The sequence below is a fragment of the Varroa destructor genome, unplaced genomic scaffold (genome assembly GCF_002443255.2).
Source record: "Varroa destructor unplaced genomic scaffold, Vdes_3.0 BEIS01000002.1, whole genome shotgun sequence".
Taxonomy (NCBI): domain Eukaryota; kingdom Metazoa; phylum Arthropoda; class Arachnida; order Mesostigmata; family Varroidae; genus Varroa; species Varroa destructor.
This window is the reverse complement of record NW_019211455.1, coordinates 55439066-55464013: the sequence shown is the minus strand read 5'-3', so window position 1 is coordinate 55464013 and position 24948 is coordinate 55439066. Positions and strand designations below refer to the sequence as shown.

Here is a 24948-nt window from a genome sequence, read left to right as displayed (position 1 = left end):
GTGCAGATAGCAGTGAGCGCAACGGCAACTAGACATAACCTAATTGCGTTGAGTACATTGGCGGTGCACGGCACATGCGCGAAAGATTCTCGCTCTTTCTCTCTCTCTCTCTCTCTCTCTTTCCGCTATCGTAGACCCAAAACGTTCGCCGGACGCCTGAGCCAGGTGCAGCTTGGGTCTATTCTGCGACGTCACGCGACAAAGAACGCAGTAGGCCGCTTGCTGGAGTGTTCGATGTAGTGGGTCTATGGACGAAATAGGTAGCAGCAACAACAACAACAACAACAACAACAACACTCTGTAGTATAAGCAGTACAAATAATCGCGTGTGACTGTCAGTCGTCTAGTTCGAATCAGGCGATCCGAAAGATCGTCAGTTTCCAAAAGTTGGTGTGCGCCGTCTCGAACAACGTCTATCGAGTTGTATAAGAATAGGAGAAAATGGTCTAATCCAGTAGCTCGACTATTTGACGTTGTTTGTAGGTGTGCGTATGCTCACATAGACCTTTGGCGCTTACTGAGGTCGCACAAACGTTGGCCATGTTTACCTACGGTTCAAAGAAGCAATTCTGGTTAAAACTGCGACACAATGTGCTGCGACTCTAGTTTCAGTTATCTAAGATTGACGAAGGGGTAGATTATTGCCGGGAGTCTGCGCTAACCATCGATTATCTAACGGCCGTGTACTTACGGTGCGGAAGGCTGACATTACACAACGCATTCAAGTCTAAATTAAAAAAAAAAACAACTTTTCTAATTTGATGCTAACAAAACGTTCAGTGGCGTTTCTAAAAACGATTCTCGTCCGTAATATTTTCTGGTGTATTCAAACTGATCATGCAACAATTACTGACAACGCGATCTAGTGAACGCGAGCAGAATTTCTAACATCGTTCACCTGATACGCCCATCTAACATAGCTTCTGTCTCAATCTGCGTGACTTACGTGACTCGACGCAAGTCGAGAGACTAGAAAATCTGGCCTTGGCGAAGACAAATCACAATTCGCGCCGCTACCGCATCGGCGAGCAGCTATCCGCCGTCCGGCCCTTTGCCTCAGTCAGACGGTATCAGTCAGCGATGCCCCTACAGTCATCGGACCATTGCATGTTGATGTTCCATTTCGAAGCGACTTCCCCTTTCCACGCAGTTGCTACTGCGACCGGAGTGACGTTGCTGTCGTGTTTGGTACTGCTGCTGGCGCCGCCTGTGTTGGTCACCGACGTGATCGTTGGCAGAGCTGCGCAAGGGCCTTGGAGGCGATTGCGACCCGCATCGTGTCTTCCAACACAACATTGCGGTCAGTCTGGCCGCCCGTCTCTGAGCACCAATGGAGTTGTCTGGCTATTGACAGAGACAGTGAGCGTCGGTCTGACCAGTCTCTGGCAGCGGCTACAGTTTCAACAACGGAAAGCGAATCGGACCTAGCCGTCAACCTTTCTGCGTGTTTGGTTGTACGTACGTTGAGAGCATGTATCAGACGGCGTTCGTGCGCGTTCTCGTTGTACATTACGCTAGAATATTAATGCAGACGAAAATGCAGAAAGGACTGGGAAAGCCCCAATTGTTACAGGCAGCTAACAGATCTACATAGATATCTAACAACATCTATTCTAACAGCAACTACGTCAGATCTTAACGCAGTATGGACGAGCAAACTACCAGCCAGTAACTATGTCTAGCCATACATAACAAAAGCTAGTAATAATAAGATAGATAGCACAAACGCAGGAACGAGACCTACTGTTGCTTATCCTACTACCCCCTTTTACAGTTTCGTCTTTTGGACAAGAAAAACACAGCTGTAAACGTTGTTTTTGTTTGACGATGCTGATGGTCACTGCTGTCGGCCTGACAGCGTCGTTGGTAGAGATTGCCACGTTGCCACCGTAACGTTCTTCTCGCTGCACAGAAGATGTAGGCAACATTTCGGAGCAGACGCATTCGATAAACCATAGTTGAATGGTCCAAGTGACAGGCCGACGGTCCAGTGCAATAGAACTAACGGGAAGCAGGAAGAGAGAAGATTTCTAAACGAATCCTGTCCGAGTTGACAGTTGTAAAAAGACCACTAGCGCGTCTGCGTTAGTGTGAGTCAGTGTGTCCTAATCGGACTTCATAGCTTCTGGCCTCTTTTTGCTGCTTGACGATCGGCTATCGGCCTGCAAGGCAAGCCCTTAAATGACTATTGGAGAAGCAACAGTGATTCGTGGTAATGTTGTACCAAGCGTAGTAGAACTTGCTAGCGCGACGGCACTGCCAGTAGCATTCAAGTTTGCTCCATTTATTGTCGATTGAATGGCTTTACGAACGATACCATTATTTGCGGCGTTGAGTGATTCGAACACGTTCGGTATAATAGCAACAAAGTAGAAACAATATGGACTATGTATTTTTAGATGGCAAAAGTATAATATTAGTATTAATTTTCAACATGATGTATTTTTTTCATTATCACATAAGATTCTATTCGATGAAGGCAATAGTAGTCCTGTACAAATAATTTCCTAGCGCTGAGTTAGTGTCGCTAGTGTCTTACACAGAAGACACAAAAAGTTCAAAGAAAAAAAAAACAATTCGTGCACCGGATACGTATGTTTCTCGATCTCAAATACCCTAGTGAAACTAAGAACGACTCACCTAGAACGTACCTCAAATGCCCCCACCTGCATGTAGTATTTCCATGTTTTTCGAACTTGATGACTTTGATTGTTAGCTGTCTTGAGCTGAATAATGCCGCCCTCTGAGCTGAACGATAAACGGGGACTGTAGTAAGCGGACAAACTAGATGAAAATGAATGTACTTGTAATCGCCCGAAGCTAAACTCTTCTTGGCCGTCGTCGTAACATTATATAGCATGTTGCCACGAGAGGCTTCGTATATTTCTAGGTAAACAGGCAAGTTGAAGTTGAGAGGTCGCAACCAGAAAACAACCTTCAATAACCTTCGATCGATACTGACCGAAGTTCAGGTCATAGCGTGCGCAACGAAGGCATGGCACAGGAAAGATATTTAAACCTGTGCACGTTCTGTGCACAGCGGATCTGGAAAACTTGAAACTAGACATTGTGCGACTTTATTTTATCCATATATTTATTATTAAATATTTTGCTATTATGCTGAAGGTCCTTCCGAAAAATAGTATCATAGATCTAATTTAATTACCTCGCGTACACACTTCTGGTATAGAAAGTAGAAAAAAATGGGCAAGCTTGCTTTTACCTATTTAGAAAGAAGTGTTACAATCCCACAAATAACTACTAGAGACTCAATAATAGACTTGTCCGGCTGCATTTTTGCTTAATTTTTCTGTCGCGGTCTAATTTTTACGTAAATTCTGAGTAGATCACGCAGGCTGAATGGTTATATGCAACGGCAACAAACTGTCAAAGTGTTCACGATGAAATAACAGAAGAGAATTGTTTGCTCTAGGCACTTTCAACGCAGGATGATGCTGGTTGTCCTGATACGTCCATAATAGCCACGTGTGGTTTTTACAAGATAAGGGAGGTTATTGATGCGTAATGGACAAAGCGTTGATCTTTCCCCTTGCGGACTACGATTCAGACTACAACGGCGTTAGCACATCACGCCGCCACGTAGAACGTCTGCTCGTTAGAAGGCCTGTTGAAGCGTGCTTCGATGCCTCTACTGGTGTTCAACACCGTAGAAAGAACCATGCTGCTATCGATGCGTTTTTCAATATTAAACGAAATCGTCCATTGAACTTTAAAATTTTAGTGCGATTTAATTGACAGTTGTTCATGACTAACATGTTACTGATACAAAGATGACGGCCCTGTGTTTTTAGGGTAATTTATATCTGGCAAATGTTTGCTAGGTTATTTTCAAATTTGGCGCCAATTGCTAAGCCTTTTTGTTGGTAGTACATCAAGGTGCAACTGGTGGAAACGCCTGGTGGACATACAATAATGAAAATAAAGAATTGCTTTTACAGTAAGCAGGTTCTATTCATGCAAGTTCGGTGTTCTTCATAAATAATCATGATGATGATGATGATGATGATGATAATTAGGCGAGATAATTATCTCCAAGAGCTTAACGAAGCCAATGCAAGCGAAATCGGGTCGCCTCGCTATCCGTATACCCAGTCTGGTCGACAATAATCCGCATGCAGCTTCCTGCAATAACCTTTCCGCAAGACGCATTAAGTCACGTAAGTGAGACAGTAATGTCTGCGGGTGTCGATCACTTCAATAAACCTATGCCGTACGGCCAAGGCTGTTACATTGCAGGTTACTATCGCTAATGGAGTTTCCGTTGCGTGTTGGTGAGTGTCCAGCGTGCACATTTTCCGCTCGTCAATAGGTACGTAGCGTATAGAACAGATCGAAAGATCGAATCTGCTCTGGTCTATATAGGAGTTCCCGGCTGCTTACTCTCGTGAGTTCGTGCCGGGATTTTAGGAAGCCCTCAACTACTGAAAGGATTGCGAACGATGGGGGTGTAAACGCTACCTACAAGCGCATGCTTTTATTCTACATAGAGGCACATATATCTTTATTGGCAAATCGATACTGGAGTTAAACTACTACTTGGCCATAACATCGCTAATTAAGCTAGAAGTATTTAAAGGTAAAGCTAAAAGAAATTAAAATAATCCGACGAATGCATATTTCTTCTTAAGTTCTGATTTATTTAAATTCGATAATCTTGTTTTTTTTTTTTGCTTTTGTTTCTTTTAGATGGTCCTCGCGTAAACGACGCACCTCAATGTCGGATACAAGTGATTCTCGCAGCGATACCATGGACGACTGTATGGCCGCCATGGTGCTTATGAGACTTTCGGTATCACCGAAAAGCCCGCGCATTTCCGGATCCGACTCTGGTGAGTGCAGATGGTGAATGGTTATTATTTGGCAAGAGCACAAGTTATTTTTTTTGTTAGATCATCTAATTTGAGCCTGATAGATATTAACAGTACAAGCCCATTTACCGAAAAAGAATATTCGCTTCGAGCATTCAACCGTGTTAAATAGGTTCTTGGCATCTTTATTCCATCAGGCATCGTGGAAGGCCTTCGATCTTTTCTGTCTACTGGGGGCGCGCATTGGATCAATGTTATTTGATTGTATAGGTTCATTGCAAACTATGCCTCATGCATGGCTTACATGCTACGATGTACATAGGAATTAGTTTGCGTACATACACAAACCAGCAACGCAAGGAAGTTTCAGAAGCGAACCCAACACGATCCAAAGGGCTTTTTCAAAACTGCCTTAGCTTGCGACTTCAGTGTGCGGTAGCAGTTCTTCTTCTATGCGTGTATAAGCATATATGGGTGTATGTATGTATATACCCATGTATATCGCTAGTTAACACGCACTTACACATGTTTATACACGCGGACATACGACCTCATAAACTGGATAACGCAGTGGAACTTTTTGGCGAAGAACTTTATACAACATATATCCTGCGTGCCCATCTCTAGGAAAAAACAATACAGCTCTCAAAACATGGTATGTTGACGCGGACGTCACAGGAAATGGAAACTGCTCTGGATCATTGCGGATACAGAAGCGTTCGGCTTGCAATTTTTACATGTTACCCTTGTACCAAGCTGAAGGGTACCTGGCGCAACAAGGATCTCGTCCTTGGATAAGATACCTAATACGTCAAGAGCTGCGAGCGCTCTTGAGGCAGCGTAGTATCTTGAGGCCGTTTATTTGATCATCGTCCTACCAGTTTCGTCTTGTTTTCGATACTCTCCTCTTCGCGTTTTGCCTTTTTCGTCTCATCTCAGTGCTGTCATTTCAGACGTCAACTATGAGGCGTCACTTAGCCAATTAGCCAGCCAAAGTTGCAACGATATGACTGCTGAACGATTTGTCCTCGTGGACGACCTATTTATGGTTTGCATTATGACAGTGTGACGTTCTCGGGATCTTTCATGTATAATATGGCAATTGCAACGATTTCTTTGAGCGAAGAGAAAGTTCTGTCGTCTCATCGTCGTAATCGTTGGTAAGCATCTTGTACTTGTCGAAGCTAGCCAACGATCGAATAGACCGAGCAAAATCTGCCTACGGATCGTCCCTAAAAGAAGTACATGCCATTCTCGCTTCTTCTGTTTTGCTCCCGAACCTTATGCCCTAGTGCGCTTCTGTAGAAACGAGCACTGCCGCGATATACAAACGCCTTCGTGTGCCCGACTCTGTGCGGTGGCTGACTAGTCGCGATCAACGCTGCCACCCGCCGACGCTGGTGCTGCTAATGTTCTACTTACACCATGAAGGGTCCCTCCTCCGCTGTTCTCAACCAAGCATCTCCCTCTGACCTCCTCTTTGCCTGTATGTATCTGTTTCGGTATGCTTGAACCAGCACATGTTTACCCACTAGGTCAGTTGGCCTTCTAGCCTATCTAGCTTGGCCTGCGGCTAGCCTAGGCAGTGCTTCAATCTTCTATAACCGAGGCTTCAGGCCCTAGACCACCACACTTCCGATAGTCAGCTTCTCTAGGTCGCGGTTTTTTTCACTATGCCTCCTACCCCCCACCAGCAGGTGTTCCGTCGTTAACCCCCAATTTTTCCTGACACTGTCAGGATGCCATCCAACCACCCATCCAACAAACTCTTGAGGTTTTTCTAAGACTGGCATCCTGCCCGCTGCCCGAACGGTAACTCGTCTCTAAGCGCGGTAAAAGTTATTGGCTGATGGTGGGAGGGGAATATTTTGGCACAATAAGGGTCGTATATGGGAACTTCATAACCAGCCTTTGGGAGGCTACTTAGGGGTGACTCAGTAAACGTTAGTCCGTGGCTACTAATCGGGTGCCTCTGTCACCGCTGTTTAGTTCGTTCTGTGACTCTAATTCGTTGGCAGTAAAGTGGGTTGCCATCAGCATAGCCAGGACCGGCGCCGCCTTTTGGTGCTATACACACCACCCTGACAGCACACAGCGTTTCATGGGACTGTTAACTGTGGGGTTAGCTCTGACCGTCTGTGTATGGTGCGTTTTTGTGTCCGTGTGTGTGAGTATCTGCTTGTGGGACCGCTCTATTCGGCTTTCCGGTGCGTTCCGCTCATCTCGGTGCTTTGAAACTAACCCATAAAGAAATGGTATTCTGCAAGAACGGGGAATAGAAGGCCTTTCTGTCTTTGGAAGACAGATTGGTCCTCTGAGCCTCAATGGACCGGCAGTGGCGCCGGCCCAATCATCGTTATATAGGACTTTCAAGGTTCGTAGTGGAAAGAAGCCGACCGGCAGCGACAGCCCCTGAGGAAGAAAGCTACTCTAGGAAATATGGTAGCGGCGTTTCGTTTTGCGTTTTGCTCGGTTGGGTGAGTTGCGGGTTTGCTCTCGAGGAATTTAAAGGGACCGGCCCTCTTCCGTCAGGCAAGCTTGCAACAGGGGCAGTGCGGCCGACAAGAACTCCAGTAGCAGTCACTGCCAGACGTCGCAGATAATGCTGCACCCCAGCAGTCAGTTAGCTCGGTCGTTCGCTGCGAGAAGTTCGCCGCTAGTCTGAGCAGTAGTCGACAGCGTACGTGTTTGTGCGGAGAACCAAAGCCCCCGTTCGCTTTACCCCTTCCCTGTCTCCGCCGAAACGACGAATAGCCTCATACGCGCACACCCTATCTACATTTTGGCTGAGAACTGGCTTGCTCTGTGTGAAGCAGAATTAACGTAGGGAACGTGTGATAGCCGTGAGGCCGTTCCGTCCGGCGTTTTTGCTGTAGCATACATCAATTTCAGCAGCCCGTCCTTTTACCCTCGTTACCGTTACTGCGACCAGCTAGTGAGTTGACCTTGGCTCAGATGGGGAAACTGGTAACAGACATACGCGCTGGGGAGCCAGACAGAAAAAAAAGCGGGACGGTCCGTTTATTCGCTAGCTTCAATGAGCAGTTCGTGTAGCTACTATTCGACAAAATGCTTTCCATATCTTGAAGACTCACTCACAGATTCTTCTCGTATGACTGTATTGTTGCTATGATAATGTTTCTACAGCTAGCTAATGTATGTTCGTTGTTGTGTGAAAAATTAGGATATTATGTTAGTGCTTGTTTTGAGAATCATATATTTTGATAGTCGTCAGCTTTTCAATTGTATAAAGCCAATTTTAATTGTTTTTGAAATGATAACAGTTTGACCTTGGAGTTCACCTTTGAGAATTCGTGCAACAATATATTGAGGCTCCTGGTCTTCGCTTTTTATTAAAAGCGAAAAAAAGATTTTATTAAATCTTTATGCCTTTCATTCAATGTTGTTGCGCCTGCTGTTCTGGTCTACGATCGACAGTGTCGACAAGACGGTTGTTCTTATCAACCAACCTTACAACGCCCCATGTCCTTGGCTCTTTTCGGACCTGGACATACGCAGGGAAACGCCTCCGTTTCTATTTTTTCGATCTCGTTGTGCTGTTTTGTATTGTTTATCCCATCAAGCAGACTCAGCTTTGTCTGCTACGCTCTCAGCAACGAATGGTCGAAAGCTTTTGCTTGGCCTCGTGCGGTTAAGCGAAAGACGCTCCGTAGGTGCGGGGCAGCGAGACGTTTTTCGGCGTTTTCGACTAACAGACACGCAGTAAAACGAGCCTTGTTGGCTTGGCCTTGGTTACGCTGTGTCAGGCCATCCGTTTCGGTACTCCGCTTCAGGTTTCCGTTATTCCATCTCCCCACTGGGCCAACCGTTCCTTCTCCACTTGTCTGCTTTCAGAATTCCCTCTTCTATTGCTGCTGGCTTTCAACTGACTTTCGGGTTTTCGATTTAGCTACATGTCGTGTGCACTCTTTGAACTGCTGTGGGTAGTGCCGCGGCGATACCAGCACCTGAAGCGTTCACGGACGCCAAAATCGGCGCTGCCGCTCACTTTCTGGCAAGACACACTGACAAATACATACATACACACATACGCCCCAGACTCGTTGTACTCTTTGTGGAAGTGGAGAGCCGTGTCTGGGAGAGGGTTACTTCCTCCGGGATGCAGTGAGCAGTGTACAGGCACGCGAAACGAATGAATGAGCGAGCGAGCGAGTGAGTGAGTGAGTGAGATAGGCGGCCGGTTGCCCACTCGGTGGCTGTGGCGGGCGGCAGCGGCCGAACTAGGTCATGGCCTTCCGCTCACGCACTACGGTAGGTAGGAAAATAGGGGGAAGCAGACAGGCAGGCACTAAGACCGAGCAGGCAAGGACTGTTGGGAAACTGGCAGGGAAACTTTACTGGCTGATGCCTCTTCTTCACTGCTCGCTGGCGCCGGTACCCCTCCTGCTGCCCTCACAGTCGAAGCCGGGGCAACCAGTCAGCCCATCGGAGTTTGTGATAATACCTCCCACTCCGCGAGTCGTGCGTGCAGACTCTTCCGCTCTACTACCTGCACCCTGCGTCCGAGAGGGCGACGACAACGACGTCCGCTGGCTGGAGTAAATCGGAGAGGGAAGACACGGCTGCGGCCGTACGGGGCTGGGGCAAAGACCTCTCTCTCGGAGAGTCTGCCGTGCTTTGCGTTAGCTTTCCTGAGGCCAGCTCTGGCTGACATGACATCAGTGGGGCATTGGGCCACTAGGTCCGGGGAAGTCCGATCCTCCTGTCTACCCCCATTCACCCTCTCACTTCGTTCTATTACGCAGTTTGCGCCTCCTTCTTGCTATTCATTGTTTCTACTGAAGGCTAGCGGATACTTGTTAACAAACAGCGTCAACTAACAGCGTTAGAGTAGGAGGTGTAAGTAAATAGCCGCTGCTGGTAGTGGTGCTCTGGTCGAGCAAGCATTTAGTTTCGAGTTAGCTCCAGCTTATGTAGTTTTAGTAATGCTAATATTAGTATAAGCGCACTCTATTAGAAAGAGTGTCCTCCGATTCGTTGCGGATAGTTCTATTAGGGAGAAAGAGATGCAGACAGAAGAACCGCTGAGGACGGGGGACCCCCTGACGACGCGGCACAGGTCACGTGAAATAGAAGACATGCGCGCACGAGGGACGGCTAAAGCGGTGGGCGCGGTGACGTCGAGGAAGCTAAGACGTGAGATATGAAAATAGCAACTTCGTTCATGGCAGAAGCAGCTTTCAGGACAAGGAATCATAAATAAATGTAGTTTGAAAATGAATACTTGTTGTCGTGGTAATTAGTAGTGATGATGAGCTTGAGCTGTGCGATTGACAGTTAATTCGAAAGAACAAGAAAGACAAAATTCAGCTCAGACATAGGATTGAGTCATATTATTGAGTAGGTATCCATTCTGGTTGGAATATTGCACTAGAAAAGCTATTGAGATCGGTGCGCTGACGTAAGTTTGCAATGGGACTGAGTGAAGCTCAAAAATGGTACTTATTTCGGTTCTCAAAGAGTTATACAAGATGCACTTCCCGAGGCGTCTTGGCCAGTTGTATGTCTACATGACTTAGACTAGAATATAACTTTTATAATTTGGTGTTTCTGATTATTAACTTGGAACGTTTAGCAATAACGAAAAGCAGCAAAAACGTCAGCCACAGTCCGCGTTTATTGTTATCGCGCAACAATGACATCGAACTGAGTATTGTGATCATTAGTAGGACGGGTAGCGACGATACAAAGGTGTACTCGTTCGTGATTCGGTGGGTGCTTCTATTATCAAAGGATCACGCGATTATGACTACGCTTATGGGGATCACTGTCTGTAATATTACTGCTACGATAAGAACGACAAGCTGCCAACTGTCGTAACTTTCGGCTAAAAAAAAAAAAAAACTCGACTTCGCCTTGCAACGAGTTACAGCACGATTCACGAAAGTAGCTATATTGAAAATTTCGCATTTTCGTGAGTACTTTTCGTGTCCTGATCTTATGATGCGCGAGCAAATATCGACACTTAAGGGTTGAGAACCCTTATGGTTTCGCCCTCTCCAGAAGTAACGTCGCAGTACCAGCTACTAGTAAATCCTTCGTTGCCTCCGAAGGTGAACTACGAAGCTCCCTTGATGTATAAGATATTTTAACGTAACTCGAGTCTACTTGTGTCAACTCGAAATTGATGTATCGAGTACTTATTTTCTTCTCTCTTGCAGCTGCGGCTAATTGCCACAATGGGTGGCATGGTAGTAGTCCAATGTTATAGAGATTGATTTGAGCTTCACTGAGGGTTTGAGCTAATAATACAGATAGCAGAAATATTTCTAGTTTCTGCTACCTACTGAGTGTATTAAATATACAATGCAAGTTATAACTGAGCGGGTGTGTCTCAATCAAAAATCCACGGCTGCAGACAGCGTACGAACTTCGAAACGTGGATGATATTGACCAAGGGCATTTGTGGACGGCGGCTGCAGATGTCAGTGTAGTAATGTACTGGGTGTCGGCCGTGTGGCCCAGACTCGCTTGTTGGATTGGTCTGCAAACTCTGCAACCTTGGGGGCTTCGTCCTTGAGACGCTCCACAAGCGGAAAGAGCGGGAGTACCTTCAAGGCCATCTAGGGGGCTGCCGCCGCGGAAGCGGCCGCTGTTCAGGCGGCCGAATCCTGCACCTGCAGCGGCAAACCACTGCAGCTGGCTGACTCGATCGCTCTTTAGCTAGGCAGCTATAGCATGAGAACCGACTAACCTTTAGCAGCTGTAGCTGCATGAGGCTGGAACAGCTTTGCTCCTCAGTCTCTCCTTCAAAAGATTCGAAATAGCAAGACCAATTGACGCCGCCGCCCCGCCACTGCAGCAACGACATCGCGAGCAGCAATAGCTGCTATCGGTGTAACACAGAAATGCGATGCCCTCTCCAGCTGTTTCTGCTGTTCAAGGCCTTCTTCTGCTAGACCTTTCCTCGGTCACTTCGAAGACCTCATACCCCCGACGTCCGCAGCAGACGTAGCGGTAGGAGGAAGCTGGAAGAGGGAATGGCTCAGTCGGGCTAGATGGTGGTTCCTCGAAAAAGAGGAGAGAGCTGTGAGACAGAGACATAACTAAAGCGGGCTTGCAATAGCAGCGGGTTCGGTAACAGCGAAGTCGGTGATGGCAGCGGTTGCAATGGTTGGGGTGTAAAGGACTGAGTGAGGGAGAGACAGCTTTACCCTTCTCTTTGGCCTGAAACGGCCCTACGAGGTAACCCCTAACCAGCCGTCTCAAAATACCCTCTCAACCTTGTCGGGTCCCCCAGTGATCGAGTCCTCGCCGCCAAATATAGGTCAGCAGGCCTCCGACCCTCCCTCTCGCTCCGCGGGCGCCGGTTGCCGTAGCGGCAACGACTTCGGCGGTGGCACAACTAAGGACGAACGCCCGCTATACGAAATAGCTTGTCTAGCTGGTCAGCTGGCCAAGCCAAGACAGCAAATGCGGTATAACCGCCTAAAAAGAGTTTCTGGGAGGCCTCGGTGAAGCAGGTACTGCAAGCCTGAGAGTTTCCAAGATTTGATTAACCGGTAAGTCAACGGAATTATCCTGAATTAAACGGAATGTGTCCTACTGCGAGGGCTTGCGACAGCCCGGCTTTCTCTTCAGAACGCCGTAGCATCACTTTTATTGTGAAGTGTGTATTTTAGCGAAACACAGAAACTTTATTTTATTGGGAAGCGAGCTGCAAGATAAAGTAAAGTATTGAAGTCTGTCCCATTGCCTGCTTGTGTCTCAGGGACATAGTATAGAAGTAAACAGAAAGCGTAAGCAGGAATAGGTAAATGTGCGTATCCCTAAAAGCAATGTATTACACGATATATAGGTTTGACAAATGACGATAAACAAGTTCACGGGGGTTTAGGTTGTAGCACGACAAAATCTAGCTACACTGCCACCAGTGCTGCTGCTGCTGCGAGGCGCATCAGCCAAGTACTACAAAACTCACCACAGCACAGATGAAAGCAAGAATAGACCGTTTACGGCATAACGGGAAATCAGGCAAGCAGTCCCGGTCCGTTTCAATATTTGCAAGCCAAGCAAATGTCAGGCAGTTACGCCATTGTTAGCGCATCTCAAGGTAAATATGGTGATCCAATCCGGTCTTTCACTCGGACAGATAATGCAGTGACAAACCGAATCAAGTTTATGGACCGAGACTTCGTCTGTTTTCCACCACCACCGTTGTCGTCGTCTGTATTAATCAGCGGTACAGCTGTGATGACAGAAGCAGTAGTAATAGCAGTCTCAAACACAGGAACTGTTACCTAATAGAAACCTCACAGACCGCTACTATCTTCTACCCCACACCGCCTCGACACAGCTTTAAATGACGAGCAAATTTGCCGTGCCTGTATCATTCATAGCTATCTTCACTAATGAGATTCATTAGCGTCAATTTCACTACTTGTGTTCCGTACCTTCCTAGAGAAACTATTATGGACAGACATGAGGGCATAAAGAAAGCGACAGCTGACAAAGACATCATATTCTGGTGGTAATAATTATAATCAAGATGCCGCATCTCATACACTCAGATATTTCAAGGACGCCTTGGCCATCGAGCGTTTTCGTGCGAAGTCCATCCACAAAGTGTCAGAACAATACGCAATCATTTTACGGATCGCTCTTCTGTTACACGCATGAATTTTGTTATTACTACGTACGTATGAAGGCATCTTCCGAAAGCTGCATTGTAAGTCAAATAGCACACAATTTGTCAAATGTTTATATAGAAAGAGAGAGAAAGCAATAAAACGACTGTTTTTTTTGGCAAACTCTTACTAGTATAAACACATCTGGGTTACTCATTTATTACAAGGCGGCTCAATACATTGTTGGTTGTAGCCTCACTGGTTGGACACGAATGATCTTCCCTCGTACATATATAAGCTTGCTGAATTTCGAAGTCTAGCTGGCTTATACCTTCGGCTTAGGTATATCTACTCACAGACATAAGACGCATGAGAGCTCGATGATACAATTGATTATTCACTAGAGCAATGTGTATGACTCAAGACAGGAACTGAGCTACGTCGCACAGTGGAGGTGGCTTTGTAAGATGGCGTATCCATGTTAAGGAGTGGGTCAGCCTGAGTTAGCCATCCAGTCATGGCCCTAGCGTAAGTGAGGCCGCGTAAAAAGCTACTGAAAGGGCTTTTCTTCTGCTGGCCTTTTCGTTTTACCTCCGATTCTATAGTTAAGGTCCCACAAAGCGGGAATCCGCACACGAAAATGCTTTATTTGCTGTTTTAGTCAAAAACGGTGTTTAGTATGACTCGAACCAAGGTAAGTGTTTTGTGTTCGACGTCCGGCATCGCCGTTAGACGTTTGATCATGGCTGGCTCCCGGTACGAAACGACGTATGTCTACGTCCGGATTTCAATTTACTGCGTGTTTCCAGAATCAACAGGCCATCACGCCATCAAGACAGTATCGCTGCGACCGACTTCGCCCTATCTTTATTGTGAAACCAGATCATCAATTTTTCTCCTTCACCCGAAAAGTATTTTTACTTTAGTCACAGCCATTTTTTGAAGTTTGTGTTACACACGGTGGTTTAGTGCAGCCTAAATAATTAATCTATTCCGTTAAATGGCGAGCGAGATATTTGCATCTTTGCGAGATATTGTATGTTTGCTGGCCTAGTATTAAGTGAAAATCAAACGCTGGAGTTAGGCATAGACAAGCCAACTTCGTACTAATGATGGCCACAAGAGAAGTTGGTATTAGAGGCGCAGCCGTCACCAACTACAAATCAGAACTTGAATAACAGTTTACATCAGTTTGTTGTTGTTACACGCTCTTAAAAGTTACTTACCTTTTTTGATACTTCGTTAGTTTGTTGTTGTTACACGCACTTGACGTTATTTACCTTTTTTGATACTTCGTATCTGTCTACCAATGCGGTTTATTAAATTGTATTTTTCAACATCATTTTTTCTTTTATGTTCTCCTTTTTTCCCACTCTCTGCCCGCTCCTCAGTTCGTCCAAGCACTTGTTTTCTGTTGGCCTTTTGCCGGAACATTTTTTACAGGCTTTTTTTTTTTCTAATAATAAACTCCTTTTTCTCTAGTGTGCTATTTCTCTTATTGTAGCTGCTGCTCATACTCGGCCGCTCATACATATAGGCCGGCAGGTTATACCAGGCTAACCTATGCTACTCTGTGGCATAGGTTCATCTGCGGTCGTATTCGTCCTAGATTCAGCAGTTGTGCGTACCAATACAATGACAGGAGGCCAAGACGATAGCGTACGTGGTGGTTTCCGTGTCAGCCACCACTGTTTATTGAGGCAGCAATGGTAGCAATGGAAGGCCTAAGACCCATTGTTGAATCCGTACCCTCTCTGTTTCGAGTTTTACGTCAGGTATCGCCGTTAGGAATTCCAACAGACGGCTGGCTTCTATTACGAGGACGGGCCTAAACCACCTAAATCACCTACGTAGCAGCCAACGGCCATGAATTACCACATCATATTAAGTCGAACAATCTTGCGAATGTCGATCTTGCCGCCCTGGTAGCAGGTGAAGGTGAAAGTATAGCACTACCGGCTTAAATAGACTAGCAGTCCCCATCAACTCGGACTAGCCTGCGGAGGTTATCTGATGTCTGATACCACCTTTGGTGCCTCGATGGTCACTTCAATTAGGTAACATACAGAAGGGGACGAGCAAATCAACGATGGAAACTCAGCATTTCTCGCTACTAACTCGCTAAGGTTAGCGGCCATTCGTTACCTAATCAACAGACACGACCCAATGGTTTTATACTCTAAATTGGCACTGAATTCCGCCGAACCTATGAGCAGATGGATGGATGTCAGTCAAATACCCACCGAATCAGCTCGCCAGACATTAGCAGGCGGCTGTAGCTGAACTCTGGCTGGTTAGAGTATTGTGCGTCTTTTTGTGTCAACAATGCTGACTATCTCTTAGCTAAATACTGCTCACCTCTTGGTTCGACTCTGTTGGAACTGTGCTCATTTTTTTTCAACTGCTGCTTCGTAGGCTCCCGCTGCTGCGGCCGCCATTGCCATTTCCCCGCTTTAGAACTACGTCATTCGTCCTAGGCCCTTCTTTTTCGCTCATCCTCCCTCCCGTTGCATAACTAACGGCCGAGACCCCAGCAGGACAGCGCATGGCTGCTGGCCGTTAGCCGCCGATTGTCGACTGGCGAAACAGCTGCCGTGCTAAGACGGCGCCACGGTTCCAGTTAAAGGGAAAAAGAGAAAAAGAAAGAAAAACGAAGAGTGAAATAACATGTTTATGCAGGTTTGCTGTCTGGCCGGGGGAGAGGGTAGGATGCGACGTAGCCTTTGAAGGAGAGTCCGTGCAATTTTTTCTTCGAGCTTAGCGAATTATAGGAAGTGGAAAACCTGCTTGGAAGCGCGGCCAGCGCTTACATTCGCACCCATACACACGCACATTGCCAACTTCAGCTTAAACAGGATGGCGAGGAAGGGAAAGAAACGAATTTCTTACAGGAACCGGGTTGTACCCGTATTGTGGATGTTCAGCAGCACGCCAAGGTCTTGTATAAGGAACTGGATTGGCACTTCTTTAAATACAGAAAAACGGGAAGGGTAGCAAAAGGAGGGTTAGAATCTACACATACAGGGTCAAGGGCGCCTGGTTGGGACGGCCCTGAAAAAAGGACAAAGGCGGCTCAAATAGAAACCAGGAGGATAAAGAGTGTGAGCAGGAAGTAGAACGCGCCTAGGACGACTAACCGGTCCGCTGACCGGTGCGTCGGCGGCAAGCAGCTGCAGCTAGGGTAGCAGCGGCTGCTGCTGCTGCCGCCGCCGACGCCGCCACCGCCGACAAGATCGCAGTACAAGCCAAAGCAGCAGCGGCGCGCTCTATCGGCCAACACTCAGCTAAGGTGAAATTCGAGGGAAAGGGCCACAGCAATTAGGAGAGGGCTGGTCGGAGACGCGCTGGCTCCCGCAATTGACGCTCGGTTGCCGTTGGTTTCCGATCGTTGGGAGATTAAAAGGAGAGTCACAGGGAATTGGGGGTAAGGAGTAGGCACACAGTCGTACAGGGAGACAGTCATATAGACAGAGAAGGACTTACAAATGGATCAACACGCTGATATACAGCATCAACAGATGCATGCTGTGCACGGGGTATTAGCGGGGCTCTGTTGGCAGATTCTACATACGAGGACTGTTGGCAGTTAAAGGCAATGGAGCCGGTCGCCTACCCATTGGCTTGGCCCAGCTCATCTCGTACACTTGGAGCTCTATGCGAAAAAAGAACCAAGCGCATCGTAAACCTTGAAAACAGTGGTTTTTTAACGTGCGTTCTCTACTCAGAGTTGAAAAGTTTGTATGGCTTTGTATGGCTTACGGAAACTTGTCTTTAATGGCCTTGGCTGGGCGATGATCATGAAAGTCTGACAGGGACGGTGGATTCGATTAAGATTACCTGCGTCGAGGCCACTTAAAATGGAAGGGCAAAGGAAAGCGATTGGGGAAGATAGGCTGCCCGGGCAGGGGCATTCGAGGGATTTTGGACGAAGGCTGGCCACGAATAAAATCATGGTAGCAAGTCGCATTTATGGTTGCTCTGGTGCTGGAAATGTGTTAGATGAGACTGGCAAGCTGGTCCACGCATTAGAAGGCGACCGTTGCGGGAAAAGCCTGTGTGGGTAAATTGGTCCGGCGACGGAGTTCCGGTCTGCCAGCTCGATCGAAAGATGCGCGTTATGGGAATAATAAAAAAGTGAGTAAAATAGGTAGTCATTCGGTTTCTCTACGAAGCATAAATTGGGGTTATCGCTGAAATTATTGCTTGCTTACGCCTACGGCTGAAAACAAACGACGGTCGATGGGAATGACCAGTAAAAGGCCAATCAGAAAGCGCTCGTATGATACCTAGTAGCAGCAAGTATAGGTCGAAGAGAAGCTATATATATATATATATATATATATATATATATATAATTTTTAGCCTTCTTTGGCCACAGTTGGTAGGTGCATCATCTTAATATGAATTGTCGGAGTGTACCCTGTCGAACAGAAGAAGCCCAAAAGCCAAATTAAGCAAGTTAATTCGACCAAGTTATGTTCTATTGGTAAGCAGCATCAGATATCTTAGATGACAATTTTGAAATAAATCGGCGTCCATATATTTTTTATTGCATATTTCAGCTAGGCCGCCCATTCAGGCGTGACTTTGTCAATCTATCTTAGGAAAGCAAAGTCAAGGCTCAAGTCGGACCATACTCACCAATTATTGATGTCGTACTAATGTAGTTGTCGTCAAGCCTTCTGCTCCGCAAGTAATCTTCGCACAGTCATCGCTCCGGCGAACCTGTAATCCCAAGTGGCAATGTAAACTCAATATTAGGTACACGTCCAAACCCAATGACATATCTGTAGGATTAGTCTTCGTCGTCCTTTATCCCGTTACCGCAGATATACCGTCCGTCAATCACGAGCAACGGCGGTCGGCGTTACTGCGTCGACCGTCGACAGTTCTTGTGTAGCAGTTAGCTGCATTCGGTGAGGGACCGCGTGCTATCGCTTCGTCAGAAACGTCGGAGAGAGTTCATATTGATTAATGTGGCCATAGCGGGCGTATCACCTTTTCTACGGTCAGCACTAGCTTGGCTGTTTCTATTGTTGCTATGGGCTTAAAGGCCTGAATAGACTCCGGCCTGGTCACTGCTACCAGCAACTCGATTTAGCTATCCAAATCATATCATGAACCATATCGCACCACCCCTACCTGTGGGGACTGCCTCCTGCCCCTTATAGAGTACTCTGAGGAAGCTCCTGACAACAGTAAACCCCTTGTTGCTATTTAGGCCAACCACAATGACCACAAGTGCGATCACATCGCACACTGCCATGTCATAATAAAACCCGATAAAGACAGCATCGTAGTTCAAGGTAACCTATGCATGGACAACAATAGTATCCATGCGTAGGCTACATTTAGTCGTACGAACGGACGAAGGCCAGAATAGACGATTCCGTTGCTGTTACTCGAGCTTACACTTGGAAAAGCTGTGCCAGCAATATCTTTGCTCCTGTTTTGCCAGTAATCAACACGTTATTTCATGTAAGGCCGGTCGCACATTGTAACTTGTGCGCAGTCTTCGTAACTTACGTCTGATGCGTCCCCACGCCAAGTGTTGAATGGCCCCAGAATGAATGGATACGGCGTTGGAAACAGTATAGCTGAATCGTTGTCGCTGGGCGAGATCCCAGCGTTCGCTGATTTCGAGGGAAGTGTTAGTTTCACGAATACCTCTTTGTGTAACATAACCGACGCCTCTTGAACCTGACACAAGAGCGGCTGTTTACTCGGCACCTTATTTCTGTTAAACTTGTTTTCTGCCTCTGGTTAGAACAACAGTCAACAATAAACAAACTGAAAGTCAAACGCAGATAAAACGAAAATTAAACGCTTAGTTTACGGGCACGCTCATTATAGGACGGCCTAAACACCGTCGCTATAGATACAAATGCAGGAATCACCCATCAACAACCAAAGCCAGAGTGCTACTCTACATTAACTCGCAATTACGTGCAGCTAGAACTTCGTAGGGGATCCAGCGGGCATATAGTTTTCCTTCTTTCCTCTTGTTACATTGGAATAATGGAGAAAAATGTAAATGTATATATCGCACGTTCAGCTTAGACGTGCTATATCTAGAAGGCTCTGAAGAAAGCAGCTGGACCCATAATATAGTGTCACCGCTTGCGAAAGACTGTGGAGCGCAAGAGTAAAAACAGGAGTAAACTTACTTTTTTACTCCTGTTTTTACTCAAGTGATATCAGGCTACGCCCCGGACAATGCATCATTCAAGTATTAACAGCATGTATTAGTGCGTTTAGACGAGCGATACGCAAATTACTGTTGCGCTTTTGAGTAACCCCAGTCTGATCCGTTTGTCTGGACCCATCGGAAGGGGGTCATCGAAAAGGGGGGAAAGCAGGATGAATCTTTTAGGCGGTTGAATTATTACTGTTGTTGTTGTTTTTGATGGTCCTGTCGCTGTTGTCGGCAATGTCGCAAGCATCAGTCGACCTGGGAGCCGTCAAATTTGCGCCCAGTGTGAAAGTCTATTGAATGCTATCTCAAGTTGAGACAAAAAAAAATAGCAAGAGGGACAATATTACTAACTATGATCAGTATGCAGCAAAGGGGTGTAGACGGCGAAGCCTATTGAAGTCGTATGTGATGAAACGTAACCAACTCTAGGTACCACTATCGGTAAGGTATAGAGTAACAGTATCTAAGCTCGATATGATATTGCTATAAAAGAAAAAAGAGCGTTTCAGCGCATGTAAAGGCATAACACGAAAATAATAGGGATAATACACTTATCTCGTCCCAGAAGAACAAAAACGGTTGACTACTTTGCCCTACTGGGAAAGAAACGTGACAAAAGTAAGTACTTAAGCAATAATAATTATAGACTCAACGTAAAGTAAATTGTCGGCCTAACAAGCTGACGATAGAAGTCAATTTAGTTGACCAGATCACATCTCGTCGATTGAACTCGCAGTCGAGCCCGTCCCTTGATACAGCGACCCCCCACACCCATTCACTTAGATATAGATCAGGACAACGGTTCACTTGTCTCTGACGCTCACCGGATCCTGCTGCTGTTGCTACGAGCAGTTCAGTTAATAACAAGTACAACCACTGCTGCAGCGGTCCTTAGCGGCAGTTGCGGCAAGAAGCATCTAAGAGGCGTGACCGACCGATCGAAACTGCAAAGGGTCCCGATTACTGTTGCGCAGGGATTTAGCCTAGAAGAAAAGTAAAAAACAAAATGAGATCAAGGTAGGAAATCGGCCTGTGGTTAGCCACGTGTATTAGTGCCACTCCCTTGCTCCGTCAATTGTGTTCGTCTTGAGATACAATTGCAGTTGCACATCTTCCATATTCCCCGATTCTTCCTATCATATCCTATTCTATCTTCTTTCTCATACAGTGTGATTGCTCAAAAAGGAAAGTAAGTACGCGGACATGGAGGTAAGGAGTGCTTTAGGGGGTAGCCGTAGGGGTCTAATTGTGCCGCTGTTCGCCGCTCCGTCTATCTGAGCCTTCTCCACTTTCCACTTCCACCAGCATATGATATATGAATAGGACACGGGGTGGTGTGAAGCCGCGAGGAGCCAAACCGAGTATCACATTGTGCCACCGTGCGTGTATGGGTAGTCAAATAAAGATGTGAAAGACGCAATGGAACAAACGTGAGCAGGCGAAACTGGCCGGCGCGGTCAGTTCGCTTCCGAGCGTAGAATCGACTTAAGCACTTTGGGCCTGGTTCGGGTGGCTAGGCCTGGTCTCTTGTGAAGTCAAGTGAACGCCTTGCGACGCAGGGTAATAAAAGAGTCTCATACGGTATTCGTTTGCAGGCAAACACCCTATAGTAGGCTGTCTTCCAGTTTTCGCGGCACAAAGAAATGCAAGTGGGGTGGATGGGGGAGGGGGGGTGGGGGGTTGAAGAATGAAGGCGATAGCAGGATTTACGTTGAAAGGAATTCATTCAACCGACCGATCCACCAAACGATGGCCTGTCGCCACGGGCGATGAACGCTGTTACATAACGGTGGCTGTCCTAGGCCAGGCTGGTCAGCTGGCGAGTGCATTACCCAAATAGCTTGCAGAAGCAACAGAGACACACACATGCGTATCTCAAATGCCCAGAAGTTCTATTTTTTTCTCTCTCCCTTTCATCTGAAAACAGCCGGTCCATAAGCTTTGATCTGGTCTGGGTGATTAAGGAACGCACCAGCTAATATTCTTGATGCCATAGATTGCACCTCAAAGATGGACAATATCGGCGTTGCAGTTATCAAAGAACCATGATTTACGTTATATCTTGAATATATGTACATGAAAAGTTATATCGGTGGCTAGTTAACCTTCTAGGTTTCAAAGTTAGCTGAACTTTGATTTCAGCCTTGGGTCGCCCTTACGTGGTAGGTAGTAGAGTCAGTTATTTTCGAGCAACTTTATTCTTATGATGATGATCATCAGATACCCAACTTTTATCTTTACAAAGACCGAAGTAGATAATTATACCATAATTTTTGATGCTTTTGAATACTTGTCATGGCCCTTATTGCTGTAACTATTTGTGTCATTTTTACAAACTGAAGGTATTCATTGATTCCAGTAAATTGATAGGGGTCAAATAGGCCAAACAGCAAGCGGACACGGGTACTCGTATGTCATAAATTCACCGTACTCCAGTGTGAAGCTGGAGGCTCGAGTCGAGGTGAGAGTCGTTACCGGGAAATTACACTCTGTCCGAGGAAGCAATTGCGCTCAGGGGTGCAAACGAATCTAATAACGTTACTACTATTGATTTTTATAGAGCAAAGATGCCTCTGACGGTTATGCAAAACAGAGTAAAATCCTATGTCAATTGGCCTTGGCCCTTCAAGGTGAAAATTTGTTCGTAATAGGATTTATACCTACATATGCCTTATGAGCGGGTCTAGATATTGGATATTCAGACAAACCGTGCAAATCGAAAAAATGAATTATTTAAACACTATAGGCAAAACTCAGTTGTTACAGCCTTTCGAAAATTTTATCAAGTAGATGTACCTAGTGAGCGTTTTTTTTTAATAAATTATACATTACACGCTTTTAAAATTTCGTTTGAAATTGGTTTACAATTAATTAGAGAATGTTGCCCTATATATTATATAGTGATGTCAATATCTGGGTGGTTCATAAGCTGTTCCTTACCAACAAATTGCGATTTTTTTCGTCGACAGAACAGAAACAACTATAGATGATGTATAAATAAATAGATAGATAGCACCCGCCACTGCGGAGGCCTGGTCTTTCGGCTGCCCCGGTCGTAGAAATAGAGCCTGTTAGAGTGGTTTTCATATGTCTTGAAAGTCTACCACAACAACAATAGTTCTCGAAGCCGCAGGCGTACAACTTCCTGTCTACTCAGCTCTTATCTCTGAGTTAGTCTCCAAGTCGGCTCACGTAGATCTGATGACTTTCAGTTAGAAAGTCTGTGTACGATCAACAACAGTCCACTGAACCAACCAAACTAGACTTTGTGGTCTACTCTTGCGCGTGGCGATTATACAAAGCCAATGCTAACGGAAGAGAACGAGTTCGACGCCGTACGACGGCTGGGAATTGTGCCTTCGTGTGCCTGAAGGCCACGCTTCTAATGCGAATGTCCCGGTTCTGACCAGTAGAAATTTCATGCTGTCCGACTTAGGACAAACACATACTTGCAGCTGCGACGAAGGCCAGTATGAACATTGAATTGGATAACAAATGTAGGCGCTTTGGAAGCGAATTCGACGCTGGTCTAAGCGATAGGGTGGCGCCGTAGATGATTTAGAGGCGTCGGTTCTTCTCCATTCGTATCATCAATGGAATACTAACGCCAAATGTACTCCAACGGCTTCTCGGTGCCGGAGACGCTCCATCTAATGTGTCTTCACCGTTTATACTAATAAGAACAGACGTTTTTGTGATATTAACAGACACAGAAATATTTGCAGAGTGTCGAGTGGAACCTTTCTCCGACCTTGACACACTTTTGCCGTTGGCTTAAAATCGAATAGTATAAACCGCAGTCTAGATGGCTAATCCAATGATAACTAGTTGCCCGGATGCATTTCTATTTGCGGTTGACATATTTGAAGAGATACAGAACCCAAATCCAGTACAGCTGGGTCCACGGGCGACACTGACACCGATGGTGTATAGCAGTGCGTTTCTCTTTTGAGTAGAATTACTGTAATAATCGTTGAATTACGGCGAAGATAACGACAACAATAGTAAAAGGTAGATTGATATCCAGCGTCTCCGCACACGAGTGTGCCGTTCAGGTTCTGTTGTTAGAACTGTCGCGAGAACCTCTGACGGGGGTTGCAGACAATTCGTTGCCTGTTGCTTGGTCTCCATTGGACACCTTAATGGAAAACAAAGATTACAAAGTGTCGAGGAGTAGTACCAATACTGAGATAGGCAGAGATGGTACATATAGAAGTGGTAGCCATATTAAGAGTCAAAGCCAAATGCAGCGACCTGATCAATGTTTGGAGTGGTAATGCACAAACTGACCCACGCCGATCTCAGTGGGGTATCAATGGAAAACGGACCGAAGTGACAACAGCTCCCTGTTAAACGTGTTTGCCTCGTCATCGGTATCAAGATCATTATGATCGCAGTGATACGAGTGTTGCAGCAGCAGATACTAGCATATACTGCAGTGACTGCCGTCTGTTATATATAACGAATCGATTTAGTTAGTCTTCGGCTCAACTGGTCAGCTGCCCCCTCCTTATGCTTCATTCCTTTTCTTGTTCAACGTGTACAACATCAAGTCGAGGTGTCCTTAGGGCTGACTGTTGCAAAAGGAGACAGCTCATGCAATGGAAGACACTGCCAGGCAAATGGGAGGTCAGCAAACTACTCGGCGATCCAGGTTGGTACGGTGTGCCGCGAGCTGGACTTTGCTAGTACTACATAGTAAAATACGCCTAACGCAAACTCAGCTTAGCAGGACGGAATAAGTTTGGAGGGCTTCTCATCAATAAATTGGTCGTAAAATCAATTGGTATACTATAGTAGCCTTATTCTGGGCTGCGTTTGTCTATGTTTGTTTGACTGGCTAGCGTTGACTAGCTAGCTCGTTTGAATTTCCTCACCCCATTGCCCCATCCGTAACTAGGCAGCTCACACCGTATGTCAATAGTATGTTATTGATATTGTAGAAGTAGCAAGTGATTTTAAACAGAGTCCCATTAAACGTGTCATTAATGCCTAGCTAAGACAGGCCATGGAGTTAAGGTTAGGGGTATTGGCAATGCCATATTCGCCTTATTTTGCACACAATCATGTACGCTCATTACCGAATAAAAGACTGCTCGCCGAGTAAAGGTTAATACCCTTTTATCTCTTTACCCATTTACATAATATATATATTTATATTTATATATATATTGAAGCTGATTCCGGTCGTGACAGAAAATAATTGCAGGAGATAGTCAAATTAACTCCTATTTGAAAGAGTCAACTTGATTTCACCATCTTAACAACTACTTGAGCCATAGCATCTCATAGTATAGCTAACCAACTGTACTGTATTTACACAGTTCTGATGATT

At 46.0% G+C, this 24948-nt stretch overlaps 1 protein-coding gene across 4 annotated transcripts in view; it reads left to right on the top strand.

Annotated features, from left to right (window-relative positions):
* LOC111245820 (zinc finger protein 395-like) overlaps nt 1–24948 on the top strand; it is a 139529-nt gene that overhangs the window by 49035 nt on the left and 65546 nt on the right. For all 4 annotated transcript variants that reach the window (XM_086979803.1, XM_086979805.1, XM_022794664.2 and 1 more), the window contains one exon: nt 4708–4850. In XM_086979803.1, the coding sequence (XP_086835929.1) occupies nt 4708–4850 (143 nt within the window). The remainder of the gene's footprint in view (nt 1–4707; nt 4851–24948) is intronic.